Genomic DNA, 19,262 nt, shown 5'->3' with positions numbered 1-19,262 from the left:
AGGAGCTGTATGTCGACGCTTGCTGCTGTGGGTCGACTGGGGTTGTTTGGGTTGTACCTCCTTTTATAGTGTTTCGGGAATCGCCTGACCGATGGTGGTGGTTTGTTGATGCGTAAGAAAGCAATGCACTTTTGTCGAGGCGTAGAATTTTCTGGAACGCTTGATGGAAGTGGTTATTGATGCGTACGAGCATTTAGTTGTTGATGCGTACAAGAGGAATTTGCTTTCGTCGAGGCGTAGTATTTTCTGGAATGCTTGATGCTGTTCCGCTCGATGTATTTTGTTGTTGCGGAATATTCTCGAAGGTTTCGATGACGATGACGACGACGAGATTCCTACACGATCCTCTCAAAAAATCAACTGAGTTTCCATAGGCCGGGTTACGGTCCGAGCACATCCTCCCGTCCTATAATAAAAGTACGGCCTACCTCCATAGGGGGGGGGGGGGGTAAAAATTTAGCGTCCCGATACTTTTTTTTAGAACTATATCCCTGAAGCAAGGTCAGAAGGCAGATGGATATGTGAAATTAGAATGTGTGGGGTGAGTTGAATGAGGGCTCCAGTTTTTTAGTATCCTATATCATGGGGTAGGGGTTCGGTGATTACATTACAAATGTGAGTAGCTACCAGAATAACCGCCGTTACGAAAATCGTTCGAACGGATCTCCTGTCGCACGAAAATTCGTCGCACAGGAAAATTGCCAAAATCTCATTAAAAAAAGCAGTTTTGAGGAATATTTGGGCAGTCTTCTGTACGGAAATTTAACTGTGCGACAGCAGATCCGCTTGAGCGATTTTTATAGCGGTGGTTATCCTGCTAGCGATTTATATTTGGGATGTAACCCGTTTACCATCTTGGGACATGTTCCATGGACCGGGTGACCATCACTGCACCGAATGTTAAAAAGTCGAAAATGTTCGTTTACCATGCATACATATGAAAAACGGTTAGTATACATATCAGTGGCGTGCGGTAAAAGTCTCCCTCCCCCCGTCGTACATCCTCACTTAATTTGCGGGAGCAGGATACAACAGGAACAAGAGGAACAAGCTTTTCCTCCCGTATTCTGCGCGCGGACATTAAACAAGGCTGTATGACAAAAAGAGAGATAATTTCACCGCATGCCACTAATATATATTATATATACATAGTACCGTTTACCATGCACCCTTTTTTATCTTTCGACTTAAGATCTTTCGATTTTCGATCTTTGCCTTCCGATATTTGCGTTTTTGGGCTTTTCACTTTCGGTCCCGTGAGGTAGTCCCCACATGGACCGGTTCGGTGATTACTGGTCACAAATTGCTCGTCACAAAGTCACTAAAATCTCTATAACGGAACATCTGGCAGCCGAAAAGTCCATCATACTAACGATAACTACCATAGTAACGAGAACTTGAGTGCCAAATATTGTGTATTCGCGATTTTCATGGCAAAAATTGTCTTTGTGACCACCCCAATGTGACGAATAGTCCAATTACCACATGGACCAGCCACTAAACATATTTGGCCATAGCTATTAAATCTGTTCTTTAGACTAAATCTCAGGAAGAGGAGAACTGGAGCAGTTGTCAGTTTGACATTTGACAGTTAGATATTAGTTTCACGTCGTTTTGCGCAATGGACTTAATGGAGTTTCCAATGCAGTGCAGACTTTGCTTGAGCTCTGATTCAGCCGATTCTTTCGTCTCCATCCATGAAAACCCTCATCCACATTTAGCGCAACGCATTTCGACCTGCTGTCGGCTGCAGGTCGTTTACCCTTTACATTTTCCCCCTGAATCTGATTCACGTTTTTAATATAAATGTATGGTAAAGCTGTCGTGATTTTTTTACCGTAACCGTAATTTAATAATAATAACGTAACTTAATAATAATTTCGAACGTCTAAATGACGTTTTCGCTGATTTATAATTGGCTATTTGTATATACGGTTGTGTGTATACTGTATGCCTCTTTCTATCGGAACTTAATCCCATCTAAACCTTTCTCGTTTGCAGGTCTACAGAGGTGACGGATTGCCGGATACGATATGTCGCTCTTGCAAAAACAATCTGGAATTGCTCATCGGTTTTCGGAAAGCTTGTCTTCGAAGTGACGAAATTTCGAAACTGAGGCTAAACAAGTGTTTCGACATCAAACCTGAAGAAGTTCTGTTGGACGATTTAATATGGGAAAATGGTTTTGATGTTCATTCACCAGCAAACGTTTACAATGCCCCTGCTAATGAATGTGAATTGAGTACCTCAGCACGAATCCATTCAATTGAAAATGGAAATTCACCGGTAAAATGATGTTCATCAGCTTTCTCAAAATACTACACACATTTAAATGTTATAACATTCGTTTTATTTTACAGATATGTGGAGGAAAGGTGACTTTGTGTAATCACAATCCAAATGAAAAACTTACTCTTTTCAAATGTGACATTTGTTTAAAATCATTCTCTCGAAAAGCTTTTCTCATTAGACACATTAAAACGCATACTGAGGATAAATCATACCAATGTAATATTTGCTCAAAATCATTTAGAGAAAAGGCTGGCCTTGGGACACATAAAAAAATTCATTCTGGGGAAATAAAAACGTACAAATGCAATTTTTGTTTAAAAGTATTTGCTCATAAATATATTCTTGTCAGACATGAAAGATGCCATACTAGGGATATGCTATACAAATGTAATATTTGTCTAAAATCATTTGCTCAAAAGTCTCATCTCACAAGTCACGAAAGAAGTCATGCTGGAGAAAATTCTGACATTTGTTTCAAATATTTCGCTCAGAAATCAGACCTTGAAGCACACAAAACAAGTCATATAGTAAAATCAAACAAAAAAAATGAGAATATTCCATCACGCATAGGAGTTAATACCCATTTTATTGGCGTTTTACCGTCTGCTACATGTCCCGGAACATCCAGTACCTACATAAAAAGAAGAAGATGTATTGTTTGTGCGTCATCAAAAAAGCGTACAAACACGAAATTTTTTTGTAAACAGTGCGATGTACCATTATGTGAAGAACCGTGTTTTGAGATATACCACACACAAGTTAATTTTTAATTAGTTTTAATAATTAAGTAATAATATGGTGTAAAATAATTAAAAAAATAAATAGCGCTTAATGAAATATAAAAATAATTTATTGAAAAAAAGTGGGTGTCAACCCAGAACGAGCAATCTGAAATAGTGTACAAAATGTTTGTCAAAATTAAATACGAATTTAAGATTTCGTCAAATACAAGAGGATAGCTCAGAAATGTTTCCGCTCAAGGAAGAATTTTTGTTAGTTACTGATATAAGCCGGATATTAATTATAAACATAATTAGTCAACATTTAAGGGCATTAATTCAAAATTTCAATCGCTTCTACCCAGAGAAATTTAATAATAATAGAAGTGGTGTAGGAATCCCGATTCACCCCAATCGAAACATCTATTTCAACGGAGGATACATTTCCCACGCTCAACCATTGACGTCATCTCGAGTCAAGAAAGTTCCACCCTAACAAACCAAGCGGCAAAGCGCGAAGTCGAAGACCACCTGCATCCATTGAAGCGCAGCTGTACAAACAAGAGTTACATTGTCACCCATTGAACGAACATCCTGACTCCATGGAACAAAGGATGATAAAAACTAAATCGAGTGGAACGGCACCACATATTCGAGAACTTTCCATCCAAACAAACCAAGCGGAACGAACTGCATTCATTGTACACGGCCGCATCGTCGTATTTGTTGCTTGGTGCTCGACGTATGTCCGATAAAATCTTCTCTGTTTGTTTGTAGTACTCGTAAGATGGGCAAGCATCGGTAAAAATTGCACAATACATTCAAAAACACACAATAAACAACATGGGATACATTTTTATAAGTAAATTGATCCGATTGTATTCCATGCGTTGTAGCGTAATTATAGAGACGCACCGCGTAATATTGACAACAATTATTAATTCGTAAGGGCCCTTCTATTATTATAACATTTCTCTGCTTCTACCCTGATAATGAGGATTCTCGTAAATGCCACCTATGGATCCCTTCATTGAAGATATATGGGTCTACGTGGCGAGCCAGAATGTTAAATTAGAGAAAACACAAATATCGGAAGGCAAAGATCTAAAAAAAAGGGTGCATGGTAAACGGTACATACTCGCTTAATTTGCGCGAGCAGGGTACAACAGGAACAAGAGGAACAGGCTTTTCCTCCCGCATTCTGCGCGCGTACATTAATACGGGAGGAAAAGCCTGTTCCTCTTGTTCCTGTTGTATCCTGCTCGCGCAAATTAAGTGAGTATGTACCGTTTACCGTGCACCCTTTTTTTTGATCTTTCGACTTAAGATCTTTCGATTTTCGATCTTTGCCTTACGATATTTGCGTTTTCTGTAATTTAACATTCTGGCTGGTCACGGAGACCGAAGATATATATGTGTATATATTAATTTTAATTTTTGTATTACCGGTCCGCAAACATTTCTCCAATTTTTACCGGTCCATAGGGTTTGCAAACACTGTCCTAGAGAAAGAAGGAACGGATTATTTCGCACATTGCGATCGCGCACAATACAATCATTGCCACGAAAGTCGTGAATACGGAATATCAACCACTCGGGTTTTCATTAGTATGATATTCCCGTGGATAGCTCTGAATGGATGAAATTTTCTCGATATTTTTTCTCATGGAATGTATTTGTTGAATGCTAAAATTATTTGTTTAATCTAATATGTAATTTCAAAAGAGACTTCGTATGAATGTATCTTTGGCTGGAAATCGAAAACAAGTCGAACTTTCTATTACGATTCGATATATTTTTTTTCGATTCAAATAAATTTAATAAAAAAACTAATGAATATTTATTCTAATGAAGATTCACCATGTTTACGTTATTTAAATAACAAATACTGAGCGAAGCCGGGTAAAACAACTAGTGTTAAATACTTTAAACTTAAGTTGAATATTTTTATAGTATTGTTGCGTAGGGGTGGGTGGAGGATCCAAGTAAAAGGCCACTAGTCGTATCACAGCATTTATCGATGATTAAGGAGATACACGCACTGGCAGTGCTCAGTCCAGAATGACCTGATATCGCCTAAGTATCGCCTTATAAGGGATAGATCTCTCAGGACATCTTCGACGTCTAATTTGTTTACCTATTGCTATGGTCACGTACGGAAATATCTTCCCACGACACGGTACAGGTCAATTCTGCGAAAGGACCAATACTAGCCAACTCGGTCGCCATTGTTTAGCCTACATGCACTTAGCTTGTCGCTAATCCTTAAAACCACTTACACCAGTCACACGCTACCCGGCCTGGTTCGGTGATTACTGGTCACAAATTACTCGTCACAAAGTCACTAAAATCTCTATAACGGAACATCTGGCAGCCGAAAAGTCCATCATACTAACGATAACTATCATAGTAACGAGAACTTGAGTGCCAAATATTGTGTATTCGCGATTTTCATGGCAAAAATTGTCTTTGTGACCACCCCAATGTGACGAATAGTCCAATTACCACCCGGCCTAAATCCGATCGCAATTACTCGGCGGCTCTTTTTAATATACGTAACAGTATCATGTATTGATTGTGTTGATCAATAATGGATGAAAAGTGTATATGATTTAGACCAAATCTCGCGAATCGAGTGACATTCGTGCTGACAGCTGGTTGTCAATTTTGGCATTCGACAGTTCTCAATCGACAACAATCGCTACTTACTGTTTTGCGCAATGGAATTCGTGGAGTTCCCAATGCAGTGCCGACTTTGTTTGTGTTCTGCTCCAGCCGAGGCTTTCGTCTCCATCCACGAAGATCCTCTCGAACCTTTGGCGAAGCGCATTTCGTCCTGCTGTCGGCTGCAGGTCGTTCACCCTTCATGTATATTGAAACCCTTGAGTCTGATTCACGTGTTTAATATAAATTTATACAATCGTATGGTAGCAGTTTCATGATTTTTTACCGTAACCGCAATGGACAGTTTCTAACAAGCCATAAAACGAGTAGATATGAGAGTACAGAGACTGAATATAAATATTGGGTAACTTCGTCATCCATCATGATAATAATTTCGAACTTCCAAAAGACGTTTACGCCGACTTCTTCGTCTTCTAACGCCGAATCCGTATTCGGACGTATGTGTAGGCAACTACCATGGGCAGGCATCGGTAATAACCTAATGCGCCACAATAGCCTTCTTCTTAATGCCCTGTCCGCATCCGGACGTTGGCGACCACCTCGTCGATTATTTGAAGATATCCGCATCGGTCTTCATCGGCTCTGAACACCTCTTCGGCGCTCATATCGATCCACATGCGCGTGTTTCGAAGCCAAGACAATTACCTTCTATTAGGGGTACCCATAAGTCTTTGCCGATTGGATGACAATGAAAGAATTTTATTTTTTTTATACATTTTTATTTAAAAATTTTTACAAAATATAGTTTCCTTCATTACTACCAACCATTTTCCACAGGTTTTCGAGTTTTTCAATTCCTTTTTTATAGAATTCGTTTGGTTTTGAATCGAAATATGTAAGAACATGATTTTCGACTTCAGTTGCGTTTCGAAAGCGTTTATCTTTTAAAGAATGTTCTAAAGATCGAAACAGATGGTAATCGGTCGGAGCTAGGTCTGGTGAATATGGGGGATGTGAAAGTTCTTCCCATTTTAACTGCCTGATTTTTTCAGTCGTCTTCTTCGCCTTATGGGGTCGTGCATTGTCGTGTTGCAGAATCACTAAGTTTTTTCTGACTAATTCTCTACGTTTGATTTTTAGTTTTTCATTAACTCTTTCTAATTGTTGACAATACACATCTTCTGCGATATTTCTTCGATACTTAATCGAGGATCACTTTCCACCACGGCTCTCAGCACGTCTTCACCAAAATTTGAAATCGGCAAAGACTTACGGGTACCCCTAATATTTTCCCCATGGTTATTAAACGGAGAAATTCGTATTTTGGACCCCGTATCATGTATCCGATGTACTCCATCTTTCTCCGCTTGATGACAGAAACAAGTTCCCTGCCTCTCCCTATCATGCCGAGGACAGCTTCATTTGGTATTATTTTGGTCCACGGGATCTTCAGCTTTCGCCTGTAGACCCACATCTCAAAAGCTTCGATGCGGCTGATCATCTTGGTCTTCAGAGTCCACGTTTCACATCCATGTAGTAACACTAACACAATGGCCTACATTTGAAAAAAAGAAGAAAACAAAAAAATAAAAAAATAAATAGCAAAAACAGAAAAACATGATAAAAATGAATAATCATAATAATAACAAAAGGAAATTAATACATAAAAAATGATGAAAGATGAAAAAATCAAATAAAATCTTCAAATCCTATTCTTAGTTTCACATTGAACAAAATAAAAATAGTACATAAATATGTACATAAGGAAAAAAATATTATAAAAAAAAAACACAGCGAGGCCCAAATGGAAGAGAGTAGATTAAGATTCCACTCATACATAACATTCACATTAAGAAAATAATGATGAGCGCAGGTTACCAGATAAATATGTTAAAATAATATCCGATAATCTACACTCACCAAGGTGGAAAATATCGCATTCAGGCACAGCAGCAACGATTTCATTGTCGAATAGCTCTTGGAATAGGAGCCATTCGAAAAAGAACTGTGCGAGCAGGAGGTACAACCATCAAATGATGTCTACCACACACATAGCTATTAGGGACATAAAGTCCCAACTGTTCGAGTCCGAGTCCCATCCATGACCTGATGTTCCGGAGCCAAGAGAGCTTCTTTCTCCCACGCCACCGTTTGCCTTCTATTTTCACCTCTATGATAGTTTGTAGAAGGCGATATTTGAGGCCGCGAATAATGTGGCCAAAGTATTCCATCTTACGGCACTTCACCGTTTCAATAAGCTCTCTCTTTTCATGAAGGAGCTGGAGGACTGTTTCGCCCCTTACATGCTCCTTCCACGAGATCTTTAGCATCCTCCAGTATTGATCCGGTATGGATCCTTCTTCTTATCTCCATTTCGGAACTGACTAGGTATTTTTAGTGTTTGACCTGTTCAATCATTTGTCTGCGCACACTCAGGTTTAATGGATCCATCTTTACTTCACATATGACCATTGATTTAATAGACAGACCCCATTTTTGACATGGTTAATCGATTGTGATCAATAACGATTGCAGGTCCTCGCCACTCTCAGTCAATATTGCCGTATCATCAGCGAAACGGATAATATTTATAATTTTGCCGCCTATTCTTACTCCTATTCGACTATCGACTGCCTGGTTGAACACCATTTCCGAATACAGATTGGGTATGGGCGACAGTACACATCCCTGCCGTACCCCTCGACGAATTTCTACTTTTTCGGTTTCCAAGTCTTCGACCTTCACGACAGCAGGTTGATTCCAGTATAGGTTCTTCAAAAGGGCAATATCCTTTGCATCTATCCCAGTTAATCTGTCATGTTCCACTCTATCGAATGCCTTTTCGTAGTCTATGAAACAGAAATATATTCTCTTTTTGAATTCCCTATAGTTTTGTAGGAGTACGTTCATGCAGAACAACGCTTCCCTTGTTCCCAATCCTCCTCTGAATCTAAATTGTGAATCGCTTATCATGCTTTCGCACTTACACCTTATCCTTTCTTGGATGATTTTGAGAAATACTTTAAGAGTGTGGCTCATTAAACTTATCAATCTATATTGGTTGGCTTTTTGGTTGGTTTTTTGGTGGGGGAATAAATATCGACTACAACCATTCCTGAGGGATTTTAGCAGCTTCGTATATTTGATTGAAAAGTTTCGTTAGTATTCGAATGTCTTCTTCATCCAATAATTTTAATAATTCTACAGGAAACCTTTCCTGGAGCTTTTTTATTTTTGGCCTTTTTGATTGCATTTTCAACCTCAGATTGTAACATACTCATACCTGATATTTGAATTCCTTCCCTTATTTCTGGTTCAGTACGTTGTGTTTGAAAATTTTCTTCTATATATTCCTTACAAATGTTACATTTTTCAGTCGTATTGCTTGCAAATTTTCCATCTTTGTTTTTCAAATAGATTGATTTGTTGCTGTTTTTATTAATGTCACCACTAACACTCTTTATTTGTTTATGCATATTGAAATGATCATGTATTTTTTTCATTGTCTCTATTTCATTGCATTTTTCTTCCAACTCCTTTTCTTTCGCTTTTTTTATGTTTTTGCGAATCAAGCGGTGGATATCTTTATATCGAGCGTTGTCTGCATTTTTTAATTTTCGACGGCGGTCCGTTAAGTCTAGAATTTCTTTCGTCATCCGTTCATGTTTTTTTGTTAAATTGGTATCTTTGACTAACATTTCCTTGCGAGGTTCATCGATAAACTTTTTAATTTTATACCAATTGTCATCTACATACTCCATCATTGTATTGTAATCTATGTTTTTCATTTCGTTGTTAATTTGACTTGCTATTGTGTATATGTACCTACGGTTATGTGTGTACCTATTTCCACCTGAATTAATATTCTTCCTTTCTCATTTGCAGATCGAGAAAGATGACGGATTGCCAGATACTCTTTGTCGTTCATGTAACACCAATCTGGAATTGCTCATCAGTTTTCGAAAAGTTTGTCTTCAAAGTGACGAAATTTCTAAAATGAAGTTAAACAAATCTGTGAATATCAAACAGGAAGAAGTTCAACTGGAAGATTTAATATGGGAAAATGAGTTTGATGTTCGTTTGCCAGCAAACGTTTACAACGTTCCTCTTAATGACGAGCTAAATGTATGCGCATTGAGTACTTCAGCGCAAACCGATTCTAGTCCCCAAATCAATTCAATTCAAAATATAAACTCACAGGTAAAATTAGGTGTAGCAGCCTTATCAAGATACTAGATACAAACGTTTAAATTATTAAAATTCGTTTTATTTTACAGACATGCGGAGAAAAGACACTTTTTAAATGCGAGTTTTGTAAAAAATCGTTTCCGCGAAAATCTCAGCTAATGGAACACAAAAGAATTCATACTGGAGAAAAACCATACCAATGTGATATTTGCTTGAAACGTTTCGCTGTGAAATCTAACCTTGGAACGCACTGTAGAGCTCATACTGGATTTAAACCACACAAATGTGAAATTTGTTCAAAATCGTTTACGCAAAAATCTCACCTAATGGAACACAAAAGAATTCATACTGGAGAAAAACCATACCAATGTGATATTTGCTTGAAAAGTTTCACTACGAAATCTTACCTTAGAACGCACTGGAGAGCTCATACTGGATTTAAACCATACAAATGTGAAATTTGTTTGAAATCGTTTGGTCTAAAAACAAATCTTACAGTACACAAAAGAACTCATAGTGAGGAAAAACCATACAAATGTGACATTTGTTTAAAATCGTATACGCGAAAATCTCACCTTTCAAGACACAATATGATTCATACTGGAGAAAAACCATACCAATGTGATATTTGCTTGAAACGTTTCGCTATAAAATGTCTCGTTATAAAACACAGGAGAATTCATACTGGAGAAAAACCGTACCAATGCGATACTTGCTTGAAATGTTTCGGTAGTAAATCTCACCTTGGCTTGCACAAACCAACTCATACTTGTGAAAAACCATACCAATGTGATATTTGTTTAAAATCTTTTGGTACTAAATATTCCCTTACAAAGCACAGAACAATTCATACTGGATTAAAACCACACAAATGTGAAATTTGTTTAAAATCGTTTGATATGAAAAACACCCTTAAGACACACATCAAAACTCATACTGGGGAAAAACCATATCAATGTGATATTTGTTTGAAATTCTTCTTTTATAAATCTCATCTTGTAATGCACCAAACGACTCATACTGGAGAAAAACCATTTCAATGTGATATTTGCTCGAAATCCTTTGCTCGAAAAATTTCTATCGTTAGACACATAAAATCTCATACTAAATTAAAACCATACCAATGTGATATTTGCTTGAAATCGTTCGGTACTAAATTTCTACTTAAATTGCACCAAACAACTCATACTATGTTAAAACCATACCAGTGTGATATTTGCTTAAAATCGTCTGCTAATAAATCTCGCCTTGCAATGCACATATTAACTCATACTGGTGAAAAACCGTACGAATGTAAAATTTGTTTAAAATCGTTTAGTCAGTCATCCAGTCTTACGATACACCAAAGAACTCATACCGGGGAAAAACCATATCAATGTGATATTTGTTTAAAATCGTTCTCTATTAATTATTCCCTTACAAAACACAGAAAAATTCATACTTGATTAAAACCACACAAATGTGAAATTTGTTTAAATTCCAGTCTTACGTTTAAATGTGTATACATCAAAACTCACACTGGGAAAAAACCATATCAAAGAAATAAATCAACTCTGATTCTGACCTTTTGCGACTCTGGCTCCGATTTTAAAAGTTTTAAATCATTTAAGTCACTCTTACACCAATCAATGGGCTAATTTTCGAATATTTCTGGCTTATCGTGTAATTATAGAGTGGCGTATACAAATGTACATATGTATGACATTTGCGCCTGTGTGCAAGGCGCCTTTGGCAGCGAAAAGAAAATTATTTTAATACACAATACAGTATACTGTCGATTATCCGGGTGCGGGTTATCCGATTTTGCGGATTATCCGTGCTTGAAAAATAATATTTTTTTTAAATTAATTAATTTTTTTTCTTATATGATTATGAGATGAACCGATTGATTGCGACCGTAAACAAGCGTGTTATTTGAAACAAATAATGTTTTTCGTTCCCTTTTTAAATGTCTTTTACTATTGTGTTAATTTTTTCAGTCGCTTTTGATCAACGGAGAAGTAACAAGTGCGTGTATTCAGAGCAGATTTTTTCGTAACATACGTATGTTTAATTATTTTCAATTGCTGATGAATTCTGCATCGAATTTTGAGAATATTTGTAAAGAGAAATTTGTAACCCGATCAAATCTATAATGCAGATCAAACAGGCTTGTACTGGAAGTGCTTCCCGACAATAACGCTGACTTCAATGAGAGAAAAGTCCTCTCCTGAACATAAATCGTCCAAAGAAAGGATAATTGTCATTTGTTGCAGAAACGCATCAGAAACTCATGAAATGAAACTTTTGATGATTGGGACAATAAAGAAACCTCGATCTTTTAAGGGAGCTGAAATTAAAAATCTTCCCGTCGATAATTATAGTCAGAAAGGGGCATAAATTGACAGGGAAAATTTTGAAGATTTGTTCAAAAAGAAATGGGTTCCAGAGGTGCAAGATTTAAAAAAAATAAGGGATTGCCATCATCCGAACGAAAGCATATTGGAAACAAATGATGGACTTATGTTTAAAAAAAATTTGCCCCCTAAAGTGACATCTTTGATTCAGCCAATGGACCAAGGTGTTATATCATCAATGAAACGTCTTTATCGTCAAAGTCTTCTGAAAACTCTTTTTGAGGAGAATGACAACCTGATCAATTTCTGGAAAAAAATTACGATATTGGATGTTATACACGAAAGAACACAACCTTGGTCAAAAGTAAAGCCAGTAACAATTGTTCGATCATGGAAAAAGATTCTTCCTGACATGGAAACAGATTTAGTGGATTCTGAAGAGAATGAAGCAATAGATATATGTATTATTGGAAAATTTAAAATGTTTTGAAAACGTGGATAAGGAAAACATCGAGAGCGGCTCAATCATGATTTAACTAACTAACTACTAACGGTCACTTATGTATCCGCTGAACTATGAGCGTTTTTCTTAATAAATAATGAGTATTAAAATTAGGAATCAAAAATTTTGTGTTGTGAATATGATATTATATTCGAAAACAAGTCAAAATTTGATGATTCGGATTATCCGTGTTTTTCAATTATCCGTGCCCTTCCTCCCCAGCATTAGCCCGGATAATCGAGAGTATACTGTATATATAAAATATAACAAAAATAAAAGTAGACAACTAACAAAAATTTGTAAATATGTATTCTAAATTATAAAAATAAAAAATAAGCTGAAAATTATAGTTTTTATCAGTTTATTAGTTTATAGCCTGGAGTTTATTTTATCGAAATTTTTTTGCAAAACGGGATGGAACGAATGAGACGACTGGCTTGTTAATGCGCGTTGATTTATTATGACGGCCTAAGATGAAGTGATGATAGCACTCCGAACACGGCCAAGTTGGTCAGTGGGTCGTCCGGTGGTCGTGGCGATGTGATGCTGCCTGATTAGTAAGTGCCGCTCGTCCGGGCCTCATTCGGCTGTCGGTTGGTGGGGCGGCGGGAGCATCGATGTGGTTGATGGACCGTGAGTACTACGACCTGGACCGTGGTCGTTGGAGGTGGTGCTGCTGTTGTGTGTCGTGTGATGAATGTTGTGGTGCTGGATGGCCGTTCTATGTGTAGGTACTCAGTACATGTCGTGCATGACTTCGTCTCCGGCTGTCAAGATCGTCATCTAATTCGCTCCCCCATTTTTATGCACCTGTCGTTTACGTCGTGGCTGGACTCGCTAGTTGGTAGGAAGTCAGCCGTTGTTTTCCGCAGTTATTGTTGCCTGCTGTTGAGTGCTGCGTCGAAGGCGGGATGACAGCTTTCCCGCCTGACTCGGCGAGGTTGGGATGAGCGGCATGCTGAACTCATCGAGGCTGCGTGTTGACCGATTTTAGGGTGTGACCGGTTACATTTCACTACTAGTGAAATGTAAACCAGTCACAGGACAACCGGTCGGTCTATAGATCGGTCACACGTGATCACCCGTCACACTAAAACTAGTCACGAGAAAATTGGTCACACCCTAAAATCGGTCAACCAGTTTTCTCGTGACCGATTTTAGGGTGTGACCAGTTTTAGTGTGACGGGTGATTACGTGTGACCGATCTAGAGCGACCGGTTGTCCTGTGACTGGTTTACTTAAGACTAGCAGTCCGTTTATCTATATGATATATGTATGTATGTATTGATATGATATTCTCGTGAATGAAATTTACTCGATATTTTTTCTCATGGAATAATTTTTCGATTGTTAAAATTATTTGTTTAATGTTAAATACTTTTAACTTAAGTTAAATATTTTTTTAGTATTATGTATTTATCAATTTATTGATTGTGTTGATCTATAATGGATGAAAAGTGTAAATGATTAAGACCAAATTGCACTAATCGAGTGACACTCGGGCTAACAGCAGTGTTGTCAATTTTGACATTAGACAGTTCTCAATCGACAACAATCGCAACTTACTGTTTTGCGCAATGAAATTCATGGAGTTCCCAATGCAGTGCAGACTTTGCTTGTGCTCTGCTCCAGCCGAGGCTTTCGTCTCCATCCACGAAGATCATCTCGAACCTTTGGCGAAGCGCATTTCGTCCTGCTGTCGGCTGCAGGTCGTTCACCCTTCATGTATATTGAAACCCTTGAGTCTGATTCACGTGTTTAATGTAAATTTATACAATCTTATGGTAGCTGTTTCATGATTTTTTGCCGTAACCGCAATGGACAGTTTCTAATAAGCCATAAAACGAGTAGATATAGATACAGAGACGATATAAATATGTGTGTACCTATTTCCATCTAATTTCATCTTATTCCTTTCTTATTTGCAGGTCGAGAAAGGTGACGGATTGCCAGATACTCTTTGTCGTTCATGTAACACCAATCTGGAATTGCTCATCAGTTTTCGAAAAGTTTGTCTTCAAAGTGATGAAATTTCGAAAATGAAGTTAAACAAATCTGTGAATATCAAACAGGAAGAAGTTCAACTGGAAGATTTAATATGGGAAAATGAGTTTGATGTTCGTTTGCCAGCAAACGTTTACAACGTTCCTCTTAATGACGAGCTAAATGTATGTGCATTGAGTACTTCAGCGCAAACCGATTCTAGTCCCCAAATCCATTCAATTCAAAATATAAACTCACAGGTAAAATTAGGTCTAGCAGCCATATCAAGATACTACAAACCTTTAAATTATTAACATTCGTTTTATTTTACAGATAAGCAAAGAAAAGACATTTTTTAAATGTGAGTTTTGTTTAAAATCGTTTACGCAAAAATCTCACCTTATGGAACATAAGAGAATTCATACTGGAGAAAAACCATACCAATGTGATATTTGCTTGAAACGTTTCGCTACGAAATCTCACCTTGGAACGCACTGGAGAGCTCATACTGGATTTAAACCACATAAATGTGAAATTTGTTTAAAATCGTTTGGTCTAAAAGCAAGTCTTACGATACACAAAAGAACTCATAGTGAGTTAAAACCATACCAATGTGACATTTGTTTAAAATCGTATACGCGAAAATCTCACCTTTCAAGACACAATATGATTCATACCGGAGAAAAACCATACCAATGTGATATTTGCTTGAAACGTTTCGCTATAAAATATCACGTTATAACACACAAGAGAATTCATACTGGAGAAAAACCATACAAATGTGATACTTGCTTTAAATGTTTCGGTAGTAAATCTCACCTTGCATTGCACAAACCAACTCATGATTGTGAAAAACCACACCAATGTGACATTTGTTTAAAATCGTTTGGTACTAAATATACCCTTACAAAGCACAGAACAATTCACACTGGATTAAAACCACACAAATGTGAAATTTGTTTAAAATCGTTCGGTCTAAAAGACATCCTTACGACACACATCAAAACTCATACTGGGGAAAAACCATATCAATGTGATATTTGTTTGAAATTCTTCTTTTATAAATCTCATCTTGTAATGCACCAAACAACTCATACTGGAGAAAAACCATTCCAATGTGATATTTGCTTGAAATCCTTTGCTCGAAAAATTTCTATCGTTAGACACATAAAATCTCATACTAAGTTAAAACCATACCAATGTGATATTTGCTTGAAATCGTTCGCTACTAAATTTCTCCTTAAATTGCACAAAACAACTCATACTATGTTAAAACCATACCAGTGTGATATTTGCTTGAAATCGTCTGCTAATAAATCTCGCCTTGCAATGCACATATTAACTCACACTGGTGAAAAACCGTACGAATGTAAAATTTGCTTAAAATCGTTTAGTCAGTCATCCAGTCTTACGATACACCAAAGAACTCATACCGGGGAAAAACCATATCAATGTGATATTTGTTTAAAATCGTTCTCTATTAAATATGCCCTTACAAAACACAGAAAAATTCATACTTGATTAAAACCACACAAATGTGAAATTTGTTTAAAATCCAGCCTTACGATACACGTCAAAACCCACACTGGGACAAAACCATATCAATGAAATATTTGTTTGAAATTATTCGCTAATAAATCTCGTCTTGCAATGCACAAAACAACTCATACTATATAAAAACATACCAATGTGATCTTTGCTTGAAATCCTTTGCTCGAAAAGTTTCTCCACATATGTAAAATCTCATGTTTTTTTAAAACCATAAAAATGTAAAATTTGTTTAAAATCGTTCGCCCGTAATTGTTACCTTTCAATGCACAACAAAACCCATACTAGAGAAAAACCATATCAATGTGCTATTTGCTCGAAAAGTTTCTGTTATTAAACCAGAGATTAATACATTATGTGGGGCAAATGCCCCACATAAATGTATTATTATGGATAAAATTATGTAGTAAAATGGTATAAATAAAATGATATAATAATGACATTATAGTTTTCAACATTTGTTTAATGTTAATTTTATATTTTAAAAAACAGCGTTCAATGTATTTTCAGGAGATTATTTTGTACTTTATAAATATGCGTTCATACCCAATATATTTTTTTACATATATACCAGGAAGGTCTTACAGGTAAACCCAATGCGCCTTCCTGGCCAATTACAAACAATAAAGAATTTTTATTATACAAGTCGCTGCAATAAGGGGACATCTATGAATTGTACATTAATCATACTCAAATAGTGGTGACATAATAGATAGGAAGGTTTTTAGCCTATTTAATCGGAAACCGTTTCAACAATGAAATTTGAAAAATTGGCAAACTGATAAGAAACGATCGACCTGGAGTTACAAATATCCAAGTCTGACCAGCAGAACTATAGATATACTCAGAAAAATCTTTTCAATATACATAGGTCAGCTCATGGGATCGAACCCGGCGCCTCTCGGTGCTAGGCAGTAGCCAAGCGCGGATCCAGCAATTTTTCTAGGGGGGGGGGGGGCGATTTCGAATTCCAAAAATATAAAAAAAAATTTATTAACATTCATAGTAATCATTCTATTTATTCACGATGCAATTAACAATAAAAATACAATGATTATAAAATTAATATAAAAAAAAAAAAACAATGTTTCGATTCACTTGAACACTTGATAAGATATCTGGGGGTGCTGCGGTTGATTAAAAATAAAAATAAATGTTTATTTGGATTATATTTTACTATTAACATCAAAATGATCAAAACTAAACATTATATGTATTTTATTTCATTATAAAATTGATTCTTCTGTCTTTTTTCCTTGAAAAAAGGTCTATCACCTTTTCGTTAAATTTTTCACTGTTCATAATCATTTTTTTTTCAATTGACAGCATAGACAAAGCCGTCAATCTTTCCTGAACCATCGTGTTTCTTATATATATATATATGTCTTTATTCTATTTATTGATGAAAAACACCGTTCTGGCTCAGAGGTATTTGAAGTTGTAAGCAGAAATTGAATAAGTTTTGTTTGCAAAAATAATTTTTAAAAATATTAATATATTGTTACGTACGCCGTGGATTGAGCGAATTGTACTTAGACCAACGGATATCTGTTATCGGATTAACTAAATGCATGCACTTACTTCCAAAGATTATATCTGGACTCTAAGTGCATTTAGGCTAAACAATGACCGATATTAGTTATTTCTCAGAATCGGTACGGGGAGACCCAATATCGGGGAAATACATATCCGAATACGTGACTATACAACAGGTAAACAGATTAGGCGTCCTGAGAGATCTACCCTTTATAAGGCGGTACGTAGGCGATATCAGGGCATTCTGGACTGAACACTGGCAATACGTGTAACTCCTTAACCATCAATAAATGCTGTGAGACGACTGTTGGCTTTTATTTGGATCCTCCACCCACCCCTACGTAACACTGGTCGTCAGAAGTGGGATCCAAGATGGGCCGTGGAACAAAGTCACCAGCGAAGGAAGAGAAGCTACAGCGAAGCCATCCTCGGGAGCTGTAGGAGAGAGTTCGAGCCATGGAGACACGAAATAAAAAAATGCAGTTTTCACTGCAACACACAGAATCGGTCATCACATATTCGGTTGTCGAATTGCAGTTATCACTGCAACTCGACTTTGACATTATCGGCGGTGGCCGCCGAGAATTCATCGGGATGACGGAAGGAGGTTACGAAACGGGAGGTTTCGTACAAGTGCTGCCGGGAGAGGACAACTTGGGGCGCTGTCAAGGGCAACATCGAGGAGCAGCATCCGGCAATTGCAGAGTCATCCAAAGGGCGACCGGGACGAGGGCAGTTCGCCAATTCGCCGCAAGTACCAAGAATTAGCGGCTGTTGGGGACGACGATCCACGGGAAAGCATCGTCGTCAGAAGAGGAGCGGAGAGCAAGAATGCAGAGGAGCAAGAATTCATCCGGATGACGGAAGGAGGTTACGAAACGGGAGGTTTCGTACAAGTGCTGCCGGGAGAGGACAACTTGAGGCGTTGTCAAGGGCAACATCGGATAGCAGCATCCGGCAATTGCAGAGTCATCCAAAGGGCGACCGGGACGAGGGCAGTTCGCCAATTCGCCGCAAGTAGCAAGAATTAGCGGCTGTGGGTGACGACGATCCACGGGAAAGCATCGTCGTCAGAAGAGGAGCGAAGATCGACTACAACTGAGAGATGTCGATTACAAGCCACTATTCCCTTCAACTGTTTGTTGACAGCAGATGTCAACAAACTGAAAAAAAATCTAATTGGAAACTAGTCGAGTCTAATTGGAAGAGTCGGAAAGTAAATGGATTGAAATGGAATTCAATCGGAACCATGCAATGGCAGAGAGGCACATTTATCAGATTGGATAAATGTTGGTTGGTCAGTCGGCGGAGTCAATCAAGTCACTTTTGGGAGGATAGAGGCACCGCTTCAGAGGGAATGGCAACGGAAGCACGTTCTGGGTGGAACGTTGGTCTGCAGCAGGATGCTGGGCCACATGACAGGAAGACGGAGCCACCGCAACAAATTTGGACGTTGGGGAAACAAGTGACTTGGATCAACCACGTGAGGGCATTTGAAACCGAAGAAACGCCATATCGCGACTTCAACGAGAG

The 19,262-nt window shown here is 37.6% G+C and overlaps 4 protein-coding genes and 1 long non-coding RNA gene across 6 annotated transcripts in view; 4 read left to right on the top strand and 1 right to left on the bottom strand.

The window, feature by feature from the left end:
- The window catches only part of LOC143921502 (uncharacterized), a 189,925-nt gene that overhangs the window by 134,860 nt on the left and 35,803 nt on the right, over window positions 1-19,262 (top strand). The window lies entirely within an intron of this gene.
- Window positions 1,548-3,126, top strand: LOC143921488 (uncharacterized). Its single transcript, XM_077444818.1, has 3 exons — window positions 1,548-1,753; window positions 2,002-2,286; window positions 2,361-3,126. The coding sequence occupies exons 1-3, from the start codon at window positions 1,622-1,624 to the stop codon at window positions 3,060-3,062; spliced, it is 1,119 nt and encodes a 372-aa protein (XP_077300944.1). The 5' UTR covers window positions 1,548-1,621; the 3' UTR covers window positions 3,063-3,126.
- LOC143921508 (uncharacterized) lies at window positions 5,640-7,396 on the bottom strand. 2 transcript variants are annotated; one of them, XR_013261439.1, is made up of 3 exons: window positions 6,916-7,396; window positions 6,152-6,344; window positions 5,668-6,022 (listed from the first exon to the last, which is right to left on the bottom strand). It is a non-coding gene; the product is annotated as an uncharacterized LOC143921508 (long non-coding RNA). The 2 variants fall into 2 exon arrangements; XR_013261440.1 differs by having other exon boundaries at window positions 5,640-6,341; window positions 6,916-7,365.
- Window positions 5,641-12,977, top strand: LOC143921456 (uncharacterized). The gene is made up of 3 exons (XM_077444775.1): window positions 5,641-5,863; window positions 9,522-9,836; window positions 9,914-12,977. Exons 1-3 carry the CDS (start codon window positions 5,732-5,734, stop codon window positions 11,267-11,269), a joined length of 1,803 nt encoding a protein of 600 aa, XP_077300901.1. The 5' UTR covers window positions 5,641-5,731; the 3' UTR covers window positions 11,270-12,977.
- Window positions 14,132-17,228, top strand: LOC143921461 (uncharacterized). The gene is made up of 3 exons (XM_077444782.1): window positions 14,132-14,371; window positions 14,591-14,905; window positions 14,979-17,228. The coding sequence occupies exons 1-3, from the start codon at window positions 14,240-14,242 to the stop codon at window positions 16,164-16,166; spliced, it is 1,635 nt and encodes a 544-aa protein (XP_077300908.1). The 5' UTR covers window positions 14,132-14,239; the 3' UTR covers window positions 16,167-17,228.

This window comes from Arctopsyche grandis, chromosome 13 (assembly GCF_051622035.1).
Source record: "Arctopsyche grandis isolate Sample6627 chromosome 13, ASM5162203v2, whole genome shotgun sequence".
Taxonomy (NCBI): Eukaryota; Metazoa; Arthropoda; class Insecta; order Trichoptera; family Hydropsychidae; genus Arctopsyche; species Arctopsyche grandis.
This window is presented reverse-complemented; position numbering and strand designations above follow the sequence as displayed.

What these genes read in the sequence shown, in the direction of transcription:
- LOC143921488 (XM_077444818.1), top strand. Translation starts at nt 1,622, where the DNA reads ATGGACTTAATGGAGTTTCCAATGCAGTGCAGACTTTGCTTGAGCTCT. An exon ending in CGACCTGCTGTCGGCTGCAG is followed by an intron (nt 1,754 to 2,001) that starts GTCGTTTACCCT and finishes TCTCGTTTGCAG; the next exon opens with GTCTACAGAGGTGACGGATT. An exon ending in TTGAAAATGGAAATTCACCG is followed by an intron (nt 2,287 to 2,360) that starts GTAAAATGATGT and finishes TTTATTTTACAG; the next exon opens with ATATGTGGAGGAAAGGTGAC.
- LOC143921456 (XM_077444775.1), top strand. Translation starts at nt 5,732, where the DNA reads ATGGAATTCGTGGAGTTCCCAATGCAGTGCCGACTTTGTTTGTGTTCT. An exon ending in CGTCCTGCTGTCGGCTGCAG is followed by an intron (nt 5,864 to 9,521) that starts GTCGTTCACCCT and finishes TCTCATTTGCAG; the next exon opens with ATCGAGAAAGATGACGGATT. An exon ending in TTCAAAATATAAACTCACAG is followed by an intron (nt 9,837 to 9,913) that starts GTAAAATTAGGT and finishes TTTATTTTACAG; the next exon opens with ACATGCGGAGAAAAGACACT.
- LOC143921461 (XM_077444782.1), top strand. Translation starts at nt 14,240, where the DNA reads ATGAAATTCATGGAGTTCCCAATGCAGTGCAGACTTTGCTTGTGCTCT. An exon ending in CGTCCTGCTGTCGGCTGCAG is followed by an intron (nt 14,372 to 14,590) that starts GTCGTTCACCCT and finishes TCTTATTTGCAG; the next exon opens with GTCGAGAAAGGTGACGGATT. An exon ending in TTCAAAATATAAACTCACAG is followed by an intron (nt 14,906 to 14,978) that starts GTAAAATTAGGT and finishes TTTATTTTACAG; the next exon opens with ATAAGCAAAGAAAAGACATT.